Source organism: Microtus pennsylvanicus, chromosome 1 (assembly GCF_037038515.1).
Source record: "Microtus pennsylvanicus isolate mMicPen1 chromosome 1, mMicPen1.hap1, whole genome shotgun sequence".
Lineage (NCBI taxonomy): Eukaryota > Metazoa > Chordata > Mammalia > Rodentia > Cricetidae > Microtus > Microtus pennsylvanicus.
The window spans coordinates 167,569,903-167,588,699 of NC_134579.1; the positions used below are offsets into that span (position 1 = coordinate 167,569,903).

The 18,797-nt window shown below is 43.9% G+C and overlaps 1 protein-coding gene across 1 annotated transcript in view; it reads left to right on the top strand.

Annotated features, from left to right (window-relative positions):
* The first annotated feature begins 4,554 nt into the window (after positions 1-4,554).
* The window catches only part of Slc16a10 (solute carrier family 16 member 10), a 91,532-nt gene continuing 77,289 nt past the window's right edge, over positions 4,555-18,797 (top strand). The window contains exon 1 of the mRNA XM_075945140.1: positions 4,555-5,115. Coding sequence (XP_075801255.1) covers positions 4,776-5,115 — 340 coding nt within the window. The 5' untranslated portion in view covers positions 4,555-4,775. The remainder of the gene's footprint in view (positions 5,116-18,797) is intronic.

The following is an 18,797-nucleotide window of genomic DNA, read 5'->3' on the forward strand; positions in this document are numbered from 1 at the left end:
TCATCAATTAATCAACCAATTTATTTTAAGACAGGATTTCTCTACCTATCTCTGGCTGTCTGTCCTGGAACTCACTATGTAGACCAGACTGGCTTTTGAACTTACAGAGGTCTGTCTGTCTCTGTTTCTGAAGTCCTGGGATCAAAGGTGTGAGTCACCATGCACGGCCTTCACGCATGTGCTTTTAATCAAGTTATCCACTCCAAGGCTTCTAGGTAGTATGTTTGTGCATGTCTGAGTATATGACTTCCCAGACGTTCAGGAGCACGCCTACCAAATAATCACCGTTATAGTGTTATTTTGATTTGATGACTTATAGAGTACATCACGGAAAGAGGATGCTTTAGAAATTTCTCCATAGCCATTGAAGTATCTCAAAGTTACATTTGACTGTTTGATCTAAAATGGTCATTAAAATGGCATCAAAGCAGCCTTTATTGTGTAACATAGCTGGAAACTGCACCTACATGTAGCTCAATTGGGATCTCGTGACCACATGGTCAGCACTTCAGTGCTTTTATATTCTATTTATTGATTTAATTATTTTTAAGTCGGTGTTTTAGGCATTATTATCTGTATATGAGTGTTTCACCTATCTATTTGTACTGAAAAGTCTCTGTACCCCATCAGCCTCGCCGCCAACGCAGCAATCCAAATCAGACCAAATCAAACCGAATTAGAAAAAGACCAGATTTAATGGGCAAAACATTTCTGGGTGATTTTCTACCCCCCCCCCCAGAGGAGACAAGGAAGAGAGACCCCCAAACCACATATCTGTTTTCTAGGGGGCAGTTTAAATACCCTGTGAGAGTGGTCTTGAGCATTTCTGGGGAAGGAATCATCGTTTGATAGGCTTTCTGAGAGAGATGGGACATGGGGGTTGAGGTAGAGCGTCCACCAGAGCATTCCAGACTCTTTGTGTATGTGGATGTCAGGGACTGAGGTGGAGCGTCTACCTGAACATTCCAGACTCTTTGTGTATATAGATGTCAGGGACTGAGGTGGAGCGTCCACCAGAACATGTACACACATCAGAAGGTGTTGATCCCCTGGAATGGATGGTTGGGAGTTGGGAACTAAACTCAGGTCCTCTGGAAGAGCAACAAGTGCTTTTAACCACTGAACTATCTCTCCAGTCCTCTGTATATTCAATTTAATTCACATATTTAATGAGCATCTTTGATGGATTGGGCTAACTGGAGAAAAATTAGGAGAGTGAAAATGAATTAATATGTAGCTAAAAGTGAGACTTTTAAAGAGGAAATGCTTGAATTTATGAATGGTCACTTAAGGACATTTTTGTCAGCAAATAATAAATTTAATATTGCAGATGAAAAGTCCCACTATAAACTGGGTCTTGTGGCTCGTGCCTCTAATCCCAGCACTTGGGAGGACAAGGCAAAGGCCTTTCACAAGTTTGAGGCTACAGAATTAGTTCTAGGACAGCCTGGGTTATAATGTGAGACTTTGTCTCCCCAAAACAAATAAAACAACAACAACAGCAAAACAAAGCCAGATGTGGTGGCACATAGCTGTACCAGAAATCATGGATATTTATTTGCCTTTAGGTTATAATCCATACATATGTCTTGATTTGGTTAGCTTCTGAGCATGCCCATGAGGGATCATCTTAATTAGATTAACTGGGGTGGGAAGATCCCCTCCTCTCCAAAACAGTGGGGCAGTACCATTCCCTGGATCTGGGTCCCACATTGCATTAAGAGGACAGAGTTATCTGAGGATAAGCTTGATGAAGTAGTCTTTGCTTCCTAACTGTGGCTGCAGCTTGACCAGTCTCAAAGTCCTGCCTCTAGGACTTCATTGTTATAATCAACTGTCTACCTGTATAAACATAACTTTTAGTCTGTTTAATCAATCTTCCATTGGTCTATCTATCTATCTATCTATCATCTATCTATCTATCTATCTATCTATCTATCTATCTATCTATCTATCAATCATCTATCTATCTAATTTACTTATTTTGAGATAAGGTCTGGCTATTAATCACAGGTCTTGAACCTGTGATCTTCCTGCCCGAGTTCCTCAAGTGCTGGAATTATAGGTGTGTGCCACTACACCTATCAGAAGTACATTTTGCTCTCAATTTCCTTATTTTCAAGAATCCTGCTGTGACCTCCTGCACACTCTCGGTGTGAACTGGTGTGCCTATTCCTCAGTTTACCTTTTCTTTGATATGGGGTCTTACATAGCCCAGGGTAGTGTCAAATTTGCAAAGCAGTTCTAGATGACCTTTAAGCACTGATCTTCCTGCTTCCACCCCCAAGTGCTGGGGTTCAGAATGTGCAATACCATACCTGGCTCTTACTTTACTATGTATGATAGTCAGCTTTCTATTATAATAGCAAATACCCAAGATAATCAAGTATAAAAGGAGAAAGGTTTACTTGGCTTACAGTTTAATAAACGTCTATCCATGGCTGGATGGTCACAGGGCTTTTACGTCTGTGGCAAGGCAGTGCATTATGGTGAGTGCGTGTGGCAGAGGAACTCCACTCTCCTTAGGGCCCTGAATGAACTAGAGGAGGGAAGAGACCAGACCCTCACAGCGTCTCAGAGGGCAAGTCTCCAATTACCTAAGATCTTCCACTAGTCCTGTTCTAGCTTGCTTTCTCTTAGATGATAGACACTGTGACCAAAAGCAACTGGGGGAGGAAAGGGTTAATTTCATTTTCCAGCTTCCCTTCCTTAGGACAGAAACTTGGAGGCAGCAACTGAAGCAGAGGCCTTAGAGGGGCCCTGCTCCCTGGCTTGCTTTTGAGGGCTGGCTCAGCCTGCTTTCTTACATCATTCTGGATCCCCTGTTCAGGGGTGCCCCTATCCACAGAGGCCAGGGTCCTCCTACATCAATTGAAAAGAAAATGCTCCACAGATCTGCCCACAGGCTAATAGGATAGAAGCATTTTCTCTATTGAAATTCCCTTTCCCAGATGATCCTGGTTTGTGACAAGCTGATCGGAAAAACCGGCCCAAGGCTCCTCCTTTTAACATTCCCACCACTTCCCAACAGCATCACCAATTCTTAGCCTGAGGCTCACATGTGGTGATTTGAATAAGAAAGACACTTGCAGGCTCACTGAATCCTTGGTCTAGGGAGGATGCTGTTTGAGCGGATTAGAAGGATTAGGTGTGGCCTTGTTGGAGGAAGTGTGCCACTGGGTGAGCTTTGAGGTGTCAAAAACCCAGGCCACGCCCTGTCTCTCTTTCTGGACCTGCTGAACAGGCTACAGCTCTCAGCTACTGTTCCAGAGCCACGCCCTATGCTCCCTGTCAGGATGATAGTGGACTAAGCCTCTGAAATTGTATACAGCTTTTGTAAGAGTTGCCTTGGTCACGGCGTCTCTTCAATGCAACGGAACAGTGACTGAGACACGGAAGATGGGTTTTAAAGAGATATTCCAGATGAGAGCCAGTGCACCTTTTGACTCGGTTTCTAAAGCACTCCACATGTGGACTATAGTCCCAGATTCCTGACCAACGCCTTGTCCACTAGAATCACATGGCTAATGCAGAGCTCAGCTCAAACTCATTTTCCGCAGACATTCTTTGGTGTTTGGGACCTTATTCCATGTGTGATGCCCTGTATTTTTTATATCTGTCTATATTTTTATTTTTAAAACAATCTTATTTTACATACCAATCCCAGTTCCCCCTGTCTTCTGTCCTCCTGTCCCCCTCCCTCCACCTGCCTTCTCCCTACCCCACCCCCTGCACCCCACTTTGTTTTTCCAGCCTGTGCTTACTTACTGATTTAGGACCAAGAGAAGCACACACGTGATTGTCACAGTATACTCACCACACAAATAGGCACCTAAGTAACTAGCATATTTTGATTTTGTTTGGAGTGAGGAATATAAATATCAGAGCAATTAAGAAGCTATATTGGCATGCCGTGTTTCAGGGGGTCAGAGGAGTTAAGTGCCGGTTCTACTTCTTTGTGTGTGTGTGTGTGTGTGTGTGTGTGTGTGAGACAGCTTGTGTAGTTGAAAAGTATTGCTTTCTAGCTGCCTGTCAAAAATGTTTGTTAGCTGAGAAATTTGGACTCACAGTCTGTATTCCAAAGTGAGCATCTTCAGTGTGCCAAGTATTCAAAACAAACTGCGTTTTCAGGGAAGAGAGCGGAACTTAAGTAATTAAACAAGGCCTCTGATCCTCGAATTGCCTTTTAAGTAGGTGTGCAGTATAAGGAATCTTCTGTATTTATAATTAGCACAGAAAGAACAACAAACAGTCTAATGAGTGCCAATTATGACTCTGTTCTAGAGACTCTAAAGGCCCAGGGCGGCTGATCGATGACCCTCAGAGAGGCTGCCCAGAACTTGTAAGGTTAATAATACCCAGAGGAGGTGACAGACACAGGGTAGCTAATCTGGCCTCCACAAGCGCGCTCAGAGCGCGCGCCTGCGCGCAGTCACCGAACTTGGCGGGGCCACGGGGCGGAGCCCCTGCTCTCCGAGGTCCAATCATCTGTGGGCTCAGGGGGTATGGCCCTCCACTGGCCACGCCCCTAGTCGGCGCGGGAGGGGCGCTTTTAAGAAGCGGCCGCGCCACTCTGTCAGGTGTGTGGGGCCGCGGTGTGTCAAGTCCTCCGGCCGCCTTGTACCCGCTCGCCCCCGCTCGCCCGCCGGCGGCTCCAGCGCCCTCACCTCGGCCTCCCTCGTCCGCCCGCCCGGCTCTCGTAGCCTCCGCGAGCCACCCCGGACCTTGTGCCCTCGAGCTCTCCCGGCGCCCGCCCGACGGGGCTTCCTCCGGCCATGGTACCGTCCCAGGAGGAGCCCGTGGCCGCCGCCACACAGGGGACAAGCGAGGCACAGCCACCGGGGCCCGCGACCTCGGAGGACGCTCCGCTGCCCAGCCAGGGACCCTCGGACGGCCCCGACGTGTCTTCAGAGAAGGTGGAGGTGGAGCTGACGAGGTCAACGGGCGACGAGCCCCCCGTCCCCCCCGAGGGAGGCTGGGGCTGGGTGGTGATGCTGGCGGCCATGTGGTGCAACGGGTCGGTGTTCGGCATCCAGAACGCCTATGGGGTGCTCTTCGTGTCCATGCAGGACACCTTCGGGGGCAAGGACAGTGACAACATGGCCTTCAAGACAGGTGGGGCGTTGCGACGGGCGGAGGGGGGCACGGCGGGGGGTGGCAACACATTCCGCGGGAGCTTGGTGCGTCCTCTGGTGCTGGGAGGGTGAGAGCCGTGAGTCTGACCCGTCGCACTTGCAGCCTGCAGCCTGCAGCTTGGGGCTTCCGTGTGCCGGTCTTTGTATGGAATCCGCAAGGACCGTGCGTTTGGAAGCAAGTTGCAGAGTTGTACCAGCCCTAGGCTTCTTTCGGCAGACTGGGCGCCAAGAATCCACAGTACTTTCCTCTAAGTGTTGGAAAGCAAACGAACGTTCCAGCACCAACAACATGGGTTTTTACAGTCGTTTTTTGTGACCGCCACGCTGGAGAGATTGTTGGCTTGTTGTGCTGCAGAAGGATGTGTGTATGTGTGTGTGTGTTCGGATGGGTGCGGCGCGGCCAGGAGCGGGAGATTGGCAAGATGGAAAAGTGGATCCCAAGGTCACAGGGAGCCCCAAAAGGCAGCTCATCAAAAGTCTCAGTCTGAGTTCTAAATATAGAAAGCATAGGAGAGAGCCACGTGAGAGGAGAAGGGGTTGCGTCTCCTGATTGTTTTATTTTTTTTACCTTGTGGAAATAAAATGCAAAAGGTGCAGACTCGGCATTCTCATCAAGTGCTTTTGCCCGACTTCTTGACTGATTATGCAATACCCAAGTCTAGTATCTGATGCGTAAGATTTTTTCACTATTTTATCTCATGCTGCACGGCAGGTGCTGTCAGCTCGGTGAAATGAAGTGTCTTGGTGTGGAGCAGAATAAAGATAGACCCCATCACCCGACTTCAAGACTGAGCGATTCTCATTGCTAAATCAGGCAACCACTGTCTTTTGGGACACTTCATAAGATCAATAATTTCTGTGTTTCTCTCTGCCCAGCCTGGCCTTGAACTCGAGATCCTCTTGCCTCTGGTGGGATTACAAGAACATTCTGAAACACACTGGGCAATAACAACAACAACAACAACAACAACAGTATCTCACTATATAGTCCTGGCTGGCCTAGCACTTAGTACATAGACTGTTCTCAAACTCACAGAAATCCACTTGCCTCTGCTTCCCAAGAGATGGGATTACAGAGATGTACTACCACAGCCTCACACAATAGTTTTTTTTTTTATTATTAACCTTTAGTTTCTGCTTTCAGAGTGCATATGGCTTAGATTTTTGGTGTGCACATACAGAAAATAAATAGGATGGTAATTACAAGTTGTAAGGAAAGATGGTGTGGAAGATTTTAAAATTACTTTTTCTTTCTTCAGTGCTAGGTGGGACTCAGGGCTCTGGGCACGCTACTCAAGGGCTGTCCACTTCTCTAAATTTAACATGATTTTCATTCCTTGAATATATTGTACTTGATGCACCCTCCCCTTAATAGACATTTAGATTGCTTTCCAAACTTACAAAAATACTTTTAAGAGCTGATGCACTGAGTATTATTGTACACTCTTTCCATGTGAATAATGATGTATCATATTTAATGGGGAATTTCTCTTCCTTAAAGGGCTGTGGAAGTTGCTATGTTTGGCAGGTCAAAGAGTTAGTTACAGTATGTTAAAATGTTCTTAGTTTAATTGAATGGAGGTAGGCAACCCTTGTACATACAACAGGATAGATATGAAGATGCAATAGCAAACAAAAATTATTTTTCATAGTTTTGATACATCTGTGCCTAAGGACTTCATGTATCCTATTTCTTTTATCTTTTGACAACTCCATGAGTTGGGCTTCCTTTTCAGACATGGAAATTTGGGCTCACAAGGATTTCACCTGGGAGCAAGAAGCCTCACATTTGTCTGACTCCAAGACCCAGGTTTTAACTGCTGATCATACTGCACTGGCTAGATAACATTCTGAAAATTTAATATTTCCATGTTCACACAGTGCTTCTGGGTTAAACCTCTGAAAGACTAGGCATTTATCTCAGCTGGTAGAGTAGTACCTGCATAGCATATTTGCATAAAGTCAGGCCTGGTGGCTTATGCCTGCCTGCAGTCCCAGAACTCTGAAGGACAGGCAGGAGGAGCAGGAGTTCCAGATCATATGACCTTCAGCTTCGAAGCAAGTTGAGGCTTCCATGGTCTACAAGAGACCCTTCTTTAAAAAAAAAAAAAGATTCTTGTTTTTTTTTTTTCAACTAGTAAGCAATGGCCATTGTTTATGTCTTGCCAAATAATTTTTGAATTGTAGAGAGTTCCATAGTAAAACCTACTTTTAAAATGGCATTCATGCAAAATCCTGGTTAGACTGAACTGTACATAGCAGGGAAACTCTTCCTGGTAGTGCCAAGAAGAGATTGCCTTGGGGCCTTCTCCTTAAGAGTATCTTGTTTTGTTTTTGTCTTTTGAGAAAGGATCTCACTGTGTAACTCTGGGTGGCCTCTACCTCTGCCTTCAGAATGCCTCTCCTCTTTGAATTCTTTTTTTTTTCCAGGGGGTATATGTGTTGTTTTTTGTTTATGTTTTTTTGAGACGGTGTGTGTGTGTGTGTGTGTGTGTGTGTGTGTGTGTGTAGCCCTGGCTGTCCTGGAGTTTGCTATGTAGACTAGGCTGGCCGCAAACTCAATTCAGCCCTTGCCTCTGCCAGCTGAGTACTGGGATTAAAGGTGTGTGTCCCCATGCCTGGCTCTTAATTTTAAATAATGTATGATCTAGCCAAACTTCACACGAAAGGGCCTGTCCTCCACTCTCTCTCTCTTTTGAGACTAGATCTCATTATGTAGTCTTGGCAGGCCTAAAATCACTGTGTAGACCAGACTGGCCTTGAACTCTCAGAGGTACACCTGTGTCCCCCTTCTGTTGCTGAGATTAAAGGTATGTACCAGCATGCTCCCCTCCACGCCACCCCCCCTTTTTTGTACTGTTGTAAAACTTGCTGTTTTGAGCCAGTGACACAAGAAGAAGCAATGGCCGTTATTCTCAGAGTTTAGGCTCTGTTGAGATACAAATGAGCACACCAGGGAAAGCATTAGAATTCTCACTTGAGGCATTTGCACTGTAAAGATCCTCCATCCTGTTCTGGAAGTCTGAAACTCCATACATACGAAAGGACACAGTGGGAACTGGGAAGGACAACTGATAGCCTTTCTCTCTGGTGATTAGAGTCTCTGAAAGTGAGGCACTGGTTGGGGATGCTAGCTGAACTCCAAGTTGGGCAGTAAAATCAATACAGCATACAGCAGGCCAGCTCCTGCAGTGGTGCCCAGGTACTGATGACAAGACAACGTGGCACACATCCTGACGTGTCGGAAGTGATGCTGATAGGACAGACAGAGCCCGAGTTGTCTTTTCCATGACGGTTTTACCCGTCACTGTCTCATGGGTGGGATCAGACACTCTGGAAAAGAAAGTGGGTACCACAATTAACTGGAGCATTGTTTTCCGTTAGAATCTACACCGTTGTTTTAGCTGCTGGACCCTGAAAAACCATGGAACTGATAAGTCTAGCACTCTGTCTTCTCATGAGTGTCATGGACACTCTTTGGGATCAAGCAGGGTATTAATCTTATCTGCTGCTTTCTTCCTGGGGGAAGAAAATTTTTTAATGGTGTGTCTGGTTGCTTTTTAAAACTATCTATTAAAAACAAGTATGTTAGAATTTGTTTTTAGGTTAGGATTAATGTTAACCTTTTGAAGAAATTGCTGTTTTTGAACCAAAGGCTTGGCTTTTAATAATTCTCCCAATAAATTATTTTTTAAAATATTTATTTATTTATTTAGTATACAATGTTCTGTCTGTGTGTATGCCTGCAGGCCAGAAGAGGGCACCAGACTCCATTACAGATGGTTGTGAGCCACCATGTGGTTGCTGGGAATTGAACTCAGGACCTTTGGAAGAGCAGGCAATGCTCTTAACCTCTGAGCCATCTCTCCAGCCCTATTTTTTTTAAAGAATTTTTGTGAATGTGTGTGTGCATGTACATGTTTGTGTGCGTGTTCATGCCATGGTGTGTCTGTGGAGGTTGGAGGATGTGTGTGTGTACACATATGTGTTTGTGAGTGTGCATTCATGCTATGGTGTGTCTGTTGTGGTTGGAGGATGTATGTGTGTGTGTGTGTGCATACATGTGTGAGTGTGCATTCATGCCAAGGTGTGTTTGTGGAGGCTGGAGGACAACTTTGGGTTTTGGTTCTCACCATCCACTTTTACATGGGTTCCTGTGATCTGAGCTCAGGTTATCAGGCTTGAGCAGGAAGTGCTTTTACCCAGAAGCCATTTCCCCAGCCTCCCAAACATGCTTTTTAATGGTCTTTCTTGAAAGTGGAGGTCTGTGTTTAAGATTGGGAAACACCACACAATGTCCTTCTCTCTCGGGTTTTTAAAATGCAAGTCAACATTAAGTTATTTAAAAAGAGCTGTCAAAAAGATGTGGAAAGAGAGGCTTTGTCCACAACCTTTAATATTACACCACCTTTTCTGGACAGTATATTCTCTGGTATATTCTCTGGACAGTTACCCCACTGAGTAGGAACTGGGGAGCATTCAGACATGAAGGCATGTTGTGTCAAACCCCAAGTTTTCATATTTACCCTTACACCGATATCTACTGTAGACTCTATACTTTCCCTTTCTGACTTCGTTGAATTGAACTGGCAGTTCACTGATTAGCCAGAGAAAAGCACATTTATTTGGTTATAGTTGCACGTGATGTGGAAACCTTCACATTGCCTTCCAAAGTTAACTGTCCCATTTTAATTCTTAGGCTTGATGAAGCTTGGTCAACTGTATACAAATACCAGTGAACAGGAAGGGTCTGGTCAATCTAAGGGTTGCAGACGACAGGGAAACCTACAAGGCTTGACTGGCCAGATGGTTCTCCAGTCTTCAGTTGTAGTGTTAGGGACCAAACATGAGAGGTCCAAGAATTTCTCTACAGAGAGCTCTTACACAGAGGGAGAGAATTCAAGCTGTAATAGTTAGCCTTAGGGGAAAGCCAGAGTGGACCTGGGAGGAACTGCCTTTGAGCTCACCTTGGGCTAGTTTCTTAGGCCCCAGAACCACAATGTGGTTTTGTGTTATACCTAAATTACCGGGGATTTAGACTGCCAAAGCCTTTGAGGAAGTCAGAGTTAATCCCCGCTGCTGTGACTTGCCTTTAACCTGCTGTCTTAGCGAAGTAAGTAATAGCCGCTTTGATGAGCTGATTACAGACAGTAGAAAAGCACCCAGTTCGTGTTCCTACATCTTTTACTGTAGTAGCGGGACATGGTTCCTTCTTTCATTGGAGGTAGAAGAGTAAGCCAAGGAGCTTTACTTGTGGAATAGCTCATCTGAGCTACTAGCTCATAAGTCAGCAGAGCACAAATGTGATTCATGGAATTGGAAACGGAAGAGATGAGTATGGGACTGGGCCATTCTGGTGCTTGGGAGGGAGAGGCAGAAGGCAGGCTTAAGGTCAGCCAGGCCTAGGTAGTGAGACCCGAGACCCTACGTTAAGGGAAAAAAAATATGTATGGTATGATCATGGTTATTCCATTTCCTTTCCTTCCATTTACACTGCCGAATCAACCAAAACTGAAAGCATATCCGGCGATTTGTGGGGAGGTTTTGAGACATCCTTTGGGATGACTGTGCTTCTGTGTTCTCTCTCCAGTTCAGGAGAGGAAACCCAGGGCTGGACACATGCTAGGCAAAGGCTGAGCTCTTGGTGGGATTTGCTGTATCTTTCCTTTTGTCCTTGTTGAGCCCATGCTGCCATTCCTTGAGGCTAAGCCTATAGCCCTGTGCTTTGCTTTTCCTGCCTACCTGCGTGTTTCACAAACCTATGGCTCCAGTTACTTTCTTGGGGGCCATTATTTCTAAAATTAAGAAGAATATTTGCAATTTCTGGATGGTCCCATTTGGGTACAAAGGTACATACTCAACGAAAGTGAATTTGCCTTTTTTTTTTTTTTTTGAGACAGGGTTTTGCTGTAGCTTTAGAGCCTGTCCTGTGAAACTAGCTCTTATAGACCAGACTGGCCTTGAACTCACAGAGATCTGCCTGCCTCTGCCTCCCAAGTGCTGCATCACCTATCCGGTGTGAATTTGCCTTTTAGCCAGCCTAGGAAACCTTCCCACATCACCAGAAATATCAGAACTCTTGCAGACAGACATGTCTTTTCTGAGTTCTCATAGTATAGAGAACTTCTGGTTCCTTAAGTCAGACATGGATGGTGTGATGGTGTTCCTAAGATTATGAGGGCCTTGGCGTAACTGATGATTAATCCCCGATAGACAATATTATGGCATAATTGGAGCTGGTAGAAGGTGTTGGGTCACTAGGGATATACCCTTGAGGGTGATTGCTTGCCCTCATCCTTCCTCTATCCCCCTCTCTCTGTTTCCTGGCCTCTGTAGTGTAAACTGCTCTGCTCCTCCAGACTCTCCACCGTGGGTTAATATTTCTATAACCAGGAGCCAAAATAAATCCTCCTTTATGTTCTTTTTCTCAGGGGTTTGGTCATGGTGACACAAAAATCTACCCGACACACCCAGGATTCATTTGCCCCTCCATTTGTATTTACATCCTTCCTACTTTCTAAATCACTCCCCTTCTCCTTCATCCCTATGCCTTCGTCACTTTGGGCCTCTTGCCAGAATCACATTGTGGATTGTATAAGTTTTCCTGCTTAAATGCCATCAGTGGCACCCTTCTCTTGTAGGAAAATACCAGACTCCTGATTCCTGAGGTCTGTAAGTTATGGCCCTCTCCTGACCCTCTTACCCTTGCCAGCCTGCCTGCCCTCCTTCCTTTCTCTTGTTATCTTTGAAGAAGGATCTCCCTTTGTGGCCCTGGCTGGCTTAGAACTTACTGTGTAGAGCTGTCTTGTCTCATTTGCACAGAGACCCACCTGCCTCTGCCTCCATGCCTGACTCACCCCGAGCTGGAAGCCTTGTGCATATCCAGATTCTGTTTCTGTCCCTCATGTGTATGGCTCCTCTCCTTACTGTGGTTGTTAGGCCTTAGAGCATGCCAGTGAAATGATTGATTCTTTTTTTCTTTATGTACAAACCCTGAAACTTTATGCAATTGTGGTTACATTTTTAAGCACTTGGGATGACTTGGGCCTGCTGCATTTTAGAGACTTGAGACTAAATTCAAGTGAATTGTGACTTAAGCTTGAAGTAGAAGACAGATTTCAGGAAGCCAGTTTCAACTTATTCTAAGTTAACTAGCAATCTGTAAAAGGAATTAAATTAATTAAAAAAAATTTTTTTTTTTGAAACAAGGCCTTGTTGTATTCTTCTGCCTCTGCCTCTGGAATGGTAGATTACAAGCATGTACCACCATGCTTAGAGATTTTAAAGATGGCACCTTATTTAAGTGATAATGTGTATAGTCCTTTACCATGAAGCTAAGGCTTTCCTGTGTTACCTTATTGTAAATTTTCATTTATTTTGCCACAGGATCTTGTGGTGTTACCCAGGCTGGTGTCAAACTCCTGACCAAGTGATCCTTCTGTTTCAGTTTCTGTCATATCTGAACTCTACACATGTCACCATATCTGGCTTACTTTCTTGGAACAGACTTGTCCCGTGTCAATCTATAGATAAGGAAACTGCAGCTGGCAGAGTTTGGGTTGGGCAGCCTGACACCACTGCTCACATCTGCTAAGTTGGACTTCAGAGTATCTTTTTAACTATTCCTGAAAGTAAAACACTCTGCCCTTTTCCCTTTTCAGTACTTTCTTTTACATACTTACTTGTCTTTTTTATCAAAATCCTCAATACCTCAATAGTGTTTTCTGCTTAAATATCAGAAGCTTTGTGAAGTCATTTTTGGAAGAGAATTCCACTTTGAGTTATGATAGCTCAAAAAAAAAAACCCAAATAAAACAAACAAACAAACAAACAAACAAATCCAACAAAAAAAACCCTGACCTCATATTCAAATTAAACAAATCTCAACAAAAACAAACTAAACCCCAAACATAACTGGAAAAGTCAGCTTGCCAAAGCTCCAGGCACCTGCCTAGCCTGGTACCACCCACGCCGGGACTCTGGGTGTTTTGTTTGGCAGGGAGTCAGAGTGGGTAGCTCCAGTACACCTGAGAATCATGCAGACCTACCACACAGAAGATACGGCCTGTCAGAGCCTGCAGCGATGGAGAAAGATGCCCCAGACTGCGCTGAATGTCCACGGCCACACAGTATCTTTATTAACAGCAGAAGCAGAAGCAGAAGCCGTTCTCCCTTGATGGAGAACCAGAACTAAGGAACTGAGGCAGTGACTGCCTTATTCCCAAGTCTTTTGCATTGCACTGCTTTCTTTCTTTTTTCTTTTTTTTTAAAAAAAGACAAACACAGGCATATTTGTGAGCTGCAGATTTGAAATAATGTGTATGGACCAAAGCCGTGTTTCTACCTAGCCTCCTTATTCCTTTTAGCAAACATAAACATCTCATGCTCTTGAAAACGTCTCTGTTCACCTTCAAAGGGAGTTTGCTTTTCTCACGAGTGAGCATTTTTAGGGCTCAGAAGTCGAAGCCGTGCCTCTGCATTATTCACCAGGCAAAGCTTTGTCAGGGTTCATTTTTAGTTGTATTATGGAAGCAATTAGGATTCTCTGTTCATTTTTCTGTAATTACCAAGACTTAATATTACATATACTTTTATGCCTCTCTGGAATTTTGATATATTCTATTATAGTCTCCTGACTCGAGAATCATAAAGTGGAGTTCAACATTAATTGACAAGGCTGGGAATGTAGTTCAGTGATATCCTGTAGCATTTGCCCAGCACGTGGGAGGTCCTGGCACCTTGGATTCACCTCCAGCCCTGCAGTAGCAACAACAGTAAATTAGTAAAAACTGTCAAGGTATGCCTTAGATAGTTAAAGCTAAGCAAAAGATAATTAGCTAAATTAATGTAAAATGTCATGGAAATGAATCAAGCCTGGTGGTTTACACCATTAATCCCAGCACACAAGAGGCAGAAGCAGGCTAGTTTGAATTTGAGACTAGCCTGTCTATCTAGGAAGTTCAGGTTAGCCAGGTCTACATAGCAAATTCAGGGCTCCATCGCAAGACCCTGCCTCTTTCCCATTCTGAAAAGTTCAGGGAAATGTTCTAAGGTGACCACATTCCAGTTAGTTCTTCCCTTCCTCCCACTCCCAGGAAAATGGCTTAGTATTATTCTTCAACAGTTCAGAAAGCTGAAATTTATCTCCATTACACACACAGGTCAGATGGGAGCTTCAGTTCTGTTCTACTTATAAAAATGGAAAACCATGGGCTGGAGTGACGGCCCAGAGGCTAAGAACATTTCTCTTGCAGAGGACCAGAGCTGCTTTCTTCCATGTCTGTTCACAACCATCACTACTCCAGTCCCAGGAGATCCCCGCCCTCTTGGCCTCTGCAGACTCTGCATGCACATGGTACACAGACATACAGGCGAAACACCCATACACTTAAAATAAAAATAACAGTTGAAAGAATTAAAAACAGGAAACCATGGCAGAAGTAGTTGGGTTGAATCTATAATCCCAGCCCTCCAGGGACTGAGGCAGAAGTGAGAACACACACACACACACACACACACACACACACACACACACACACACATATATATATATATATATATATATATATATGTTCCTTTACCAGTTCCAACCTATTGCACAATGAATGATTCTCCAGAAGGAGCAGAAGTAATTCTTAAATGTTTTATTAAAGTTCCATGGATTTGTCATTTACGTAGTCCTGCAGAAAAGCTTTCCGTTAGAGCGAGTTCACCGTCATAAACAGCCAAAGGGCTGGGTGGACAACAGTAACTCTTTACACCATTTGTACAGAAATAATTAACTCTGTGAACCACTCTTCTTCATACACTCTCTGACAGATGTGAATCCTTCCAGATGCTGTCATTAGAAATCCCACATGAAGCTTAAATAAAAGGCAAAGGTAAATAAAAATAACATAGCAGATGAAAAGGCTTTTACTGTTAAAACCATTGCATGGGGCTGAGAGCAGATAGTTCAGTGGTGGAGACGGGAGCGGGAGCACACTCTACCCATGATTTCAATCCATTGCAGGAAGAGAAGAGTCCTGACTCAACTAGGCATTGATTCTCATCTATTCAGAAAACTCAGTATTCAAGAGTGATTTTTCTTTCCACCCTATATATATAATGTTTTTTAGAGACACGGTCTTAAATTTAGTCCTTGCTGTCTTAGAATTTGCTCTGTAGACCAAACTATCCTGAAACTCACGGAAATCCATCTGCCTCTGTCTTCCAAGTGCCGGGATTAAAGGAGTGGACCACCATGCCTGGCTCTTGTGTGTTTGTGTTTTTTTTTTATATTTATTGAGCTCTACATTTTTCTCTGCTCCTCTCCCTGCCTCTCCCCTCCTCCTTCAATCCTCCCCCAAGGTCCCCATGCTCCCAATTTACTCAGGAGATCTTGTCTTTTTCTTTCTACTTCCCATGTAGGTTAGATCTATGTAAGTCTCTCTTACATGTCCGCATTGTTGTCTAAGTTCTCTGGGATTGTGGTTTGTAGGCTGGTTTTCTTTGCTTTATGTTTAAAACCACCTATGAGTGAGTACATGTAATCATTGTCTTTCTGTGTCTAGGTTACCTTACTCAAAATAATGTTTTCTAGCTCCATCCATTTTCCTGCAAAATTCAAGCTGCAGTTATTTTTTCTGCTGTGTAATACTCCATTGTGTAATTGTACCACACTTTCCTTATCCATTCTTCTGTCAAGGGGCATTTAGATTGTTTCCAGGTTCTGGTTATGACAAGCAAAGCTGCTGTGAACATAGTTGAGCACATGTCCTTGTGGCACCATTAAGCATCCTTTGGATATATACCCAAAAGTGGTATTACTGGGTCTTGAGGAAGGTTGTTTCCTAATTTTCTGAGAAATCGCCACACTGACATCCAAAGGGGTTGTACTAACTTGCATTCCCACCAGCAATGCAGAGTGTTCCCTTTCCCCCACAACCTCTCCAGCATAAGTTGTCATCAGTATTTTTGATATTGGCCATTCTTACAGTTGTAAGATGGAATCTCAGAGTTCTTTTGATTTGCATTTCTCTGATGACTAAGGATGTTGAACATTTCCTTAGTGTCTTTCATCCATTTTAGATTCCTCTATTGAGAGTTCTCTGTTTAGGTCTGTACCCCATATTTTATTGGATTATTTGGAAATTTTGTGTCCAGTTTCTTGAATTCTTTGTATATTTTAGAGATCAGACTTCTGTCTGATGTGGGGTTAGTGAAGATTTCTTTTTCCCATCTTGTAGGCTGTCATTTTGTCTTGACCATGTCCTTTGCTTTACAGAAGCTTTTCAGTTTCAGGAGGTCCTATTTATTAATTGTTTCTTTTAGTGTCTGTGCTACTGTGGTTATATTTAGGAAGTGGTCTCCTGTGCCAATGCGTTCAAGTGTACTTCTTACTTTCTCTTCTATAAGGTTCAGTGTGGCTGGCTTTATGTCGAGGCCTTTGATCCATTTGGACTTGAATTTTGTGCATGGTTCTTGTGCTTTTTTAAAAAACAGAATTTCAAGTAGCCCAGCTGGCCCCAAATTCTGTGTAGCTGTGGGTAATGGAAACTGAACCCAGGTCCTCTGCAAGAACAGTAAACTAAATAACTGAGTTATCTTTCCAGCATCAGCCAGTTTTAGAAACTTTGAGTTTAGAATTTCAAAATTGTACATGATAAATTATAGATTTAATTCCCTTGTGGGTTTTTTCCCTCCCTCCCTCTCTCCCTTCCTCCCTCCTTCCCTCCATCCTTCCTCCCTCCCTTCCTTCCTCTCCCTTCCTTCCTTTCTCTTTTTCTTTCTTTTGTGTGTGATTCCCCACTTTAGTTCTGGGGTCCAAGCTCAGTGCCCATGTTTGCTAGACAAGTGCTTTGAGCTAAATTCCCAATCCCAGAATTTAGATTTAAAAAAGAAGAACAAATACATGAACAAAGAAACTGTTGATGTTTATTACATTGTTCTTTGAAGATCTGAGTGCTGATCTCAGAAGTTTGCCTATTGACAGACAGGCACTGAGAGCTATTGAGGGCTTCTCTAGAGCTTCTGAAATGCTTTGAAAAGGTGGCTGGAGGCCAGTGAGATGGCCCAGCCCAGTAAAGTTGCTTTTCACTAAAACTGACAACCTGAATTTGATCCTGGTAACCTTATGTGGTGGAAGGAGAGAATCAACTACTGCATTCCCACCTCTCTCTCTCTCTCTCTCTCTCTCTCTCTCTCTCTCTCTCTCTCTCTCTCTCTTTCTCTCTCTCTCTGTCTCTCTCTCTCTCTGTCTCTCTGTCTCTGTCTCTGTCTCTGTCTCTCTCTCTCTCTCTCTCTCTCTCTCACACTTTATAAAGATAAATTTTTAAAAAGGTGGCTTGGGTTTCAGAAGAAGGAAATGGGAGGGGCCCTAAATTGACAAAATCCATGACTGAAAAGCAACTAGGTGAGATTTTAGGGAAACAGTGGAAATGGGAGAGACATCTCTTAGAGTCGACAGAGGGAAATCTGGGAATGCTGTATGGAGCACGAGGAAGAATTAGAGGAGTGTGTCTCCTGAGATGACTGTTCAGCTAAAAGTGCTTGCAGTGCAAGGCTGATGACTCAAGTTATATCCCCAGAACCGGCATGAAGAGCTGGGTGCAGCAGCTCCTCGTGTGATCCTAGAGCTTCTTATGGCAAACGTAAATGGAGGCAGGAGAATTGCCCAGGAGCTGTGGGCCAGCTAGTCTGGAGGGGGCAGCATGGCAGAAACAAGAGAGACCATGCTGCAACAAGGTAGGAGAGAACGAACCTCTACCTCTACGTGTGTGCTCTGGCACACACATGCCTGTACTTACACACACACATGCACACACGCAAACACACAGTTGAAATTTGAATACATTGTGTGCATGTAGGAAATAAATAATCAAAGACTAAGAATATGTAAAAAACCAACCACTTAACTTACCCAACTAGAGTGTTGTGCTGGGGACTAGGCTTACTGGTCAAACACTTGCCAACATGAGTGAGGTCCTGGTATTCAATTTCTGGTACCACAAACAAAAAACTCTTTCTACCTGCTCCAAACCAGCTCAAACCTAAAACCAAACCAGCTGAGAGTTTAGAACATTGTTTGGTGGTCTCCAAAGTAAAGAGTGGCCATAGTCTGTTGAAAAGGTATAGTGGTATAAAAAAAATCAGCATGTGATTGCTTTTAGATTTAATTTTTAACTATGTGTGTGTGTGCGTGTGTGTATCTCTCTCTCTCTGTGTGTGTGTGTGTGTGTGTGTGTGTGTGTGTGCATGTGAGTGCAGGCCATGTCGAAGGTCAACAGAATGTGATTCTCTTGGAGATGGAGTTATGGGAAGTTGTGAGCCACCCAATGTGGGTGCTGGGGATTGAACTCAAGTCCTCTCCAGTAGTAGTACTTGTTGTTAACCACGGAACCATCTCTCTAGTTCCATATGTATGTGCCTTTAAAAAAATTAGCCAGGCATGGTGGTATACACCTAAAGTCCAGTACTTGGGAAGTAGAAGCAGTTTGGTGTCTGTGAGTTCAAAGCCAGCTTAATCTACATAGTTTAACCTATATAGTGAGACCCTGTTTCAGAAACATTTTTTTAGATAAATGCGAATGTTATGTGTAAAACCAAATAATTTTTTAACAGGATCCCACAATTTTATTATGTACTAGGATCCCCAGATTATGTCAGCAGGACTAGAGGAAC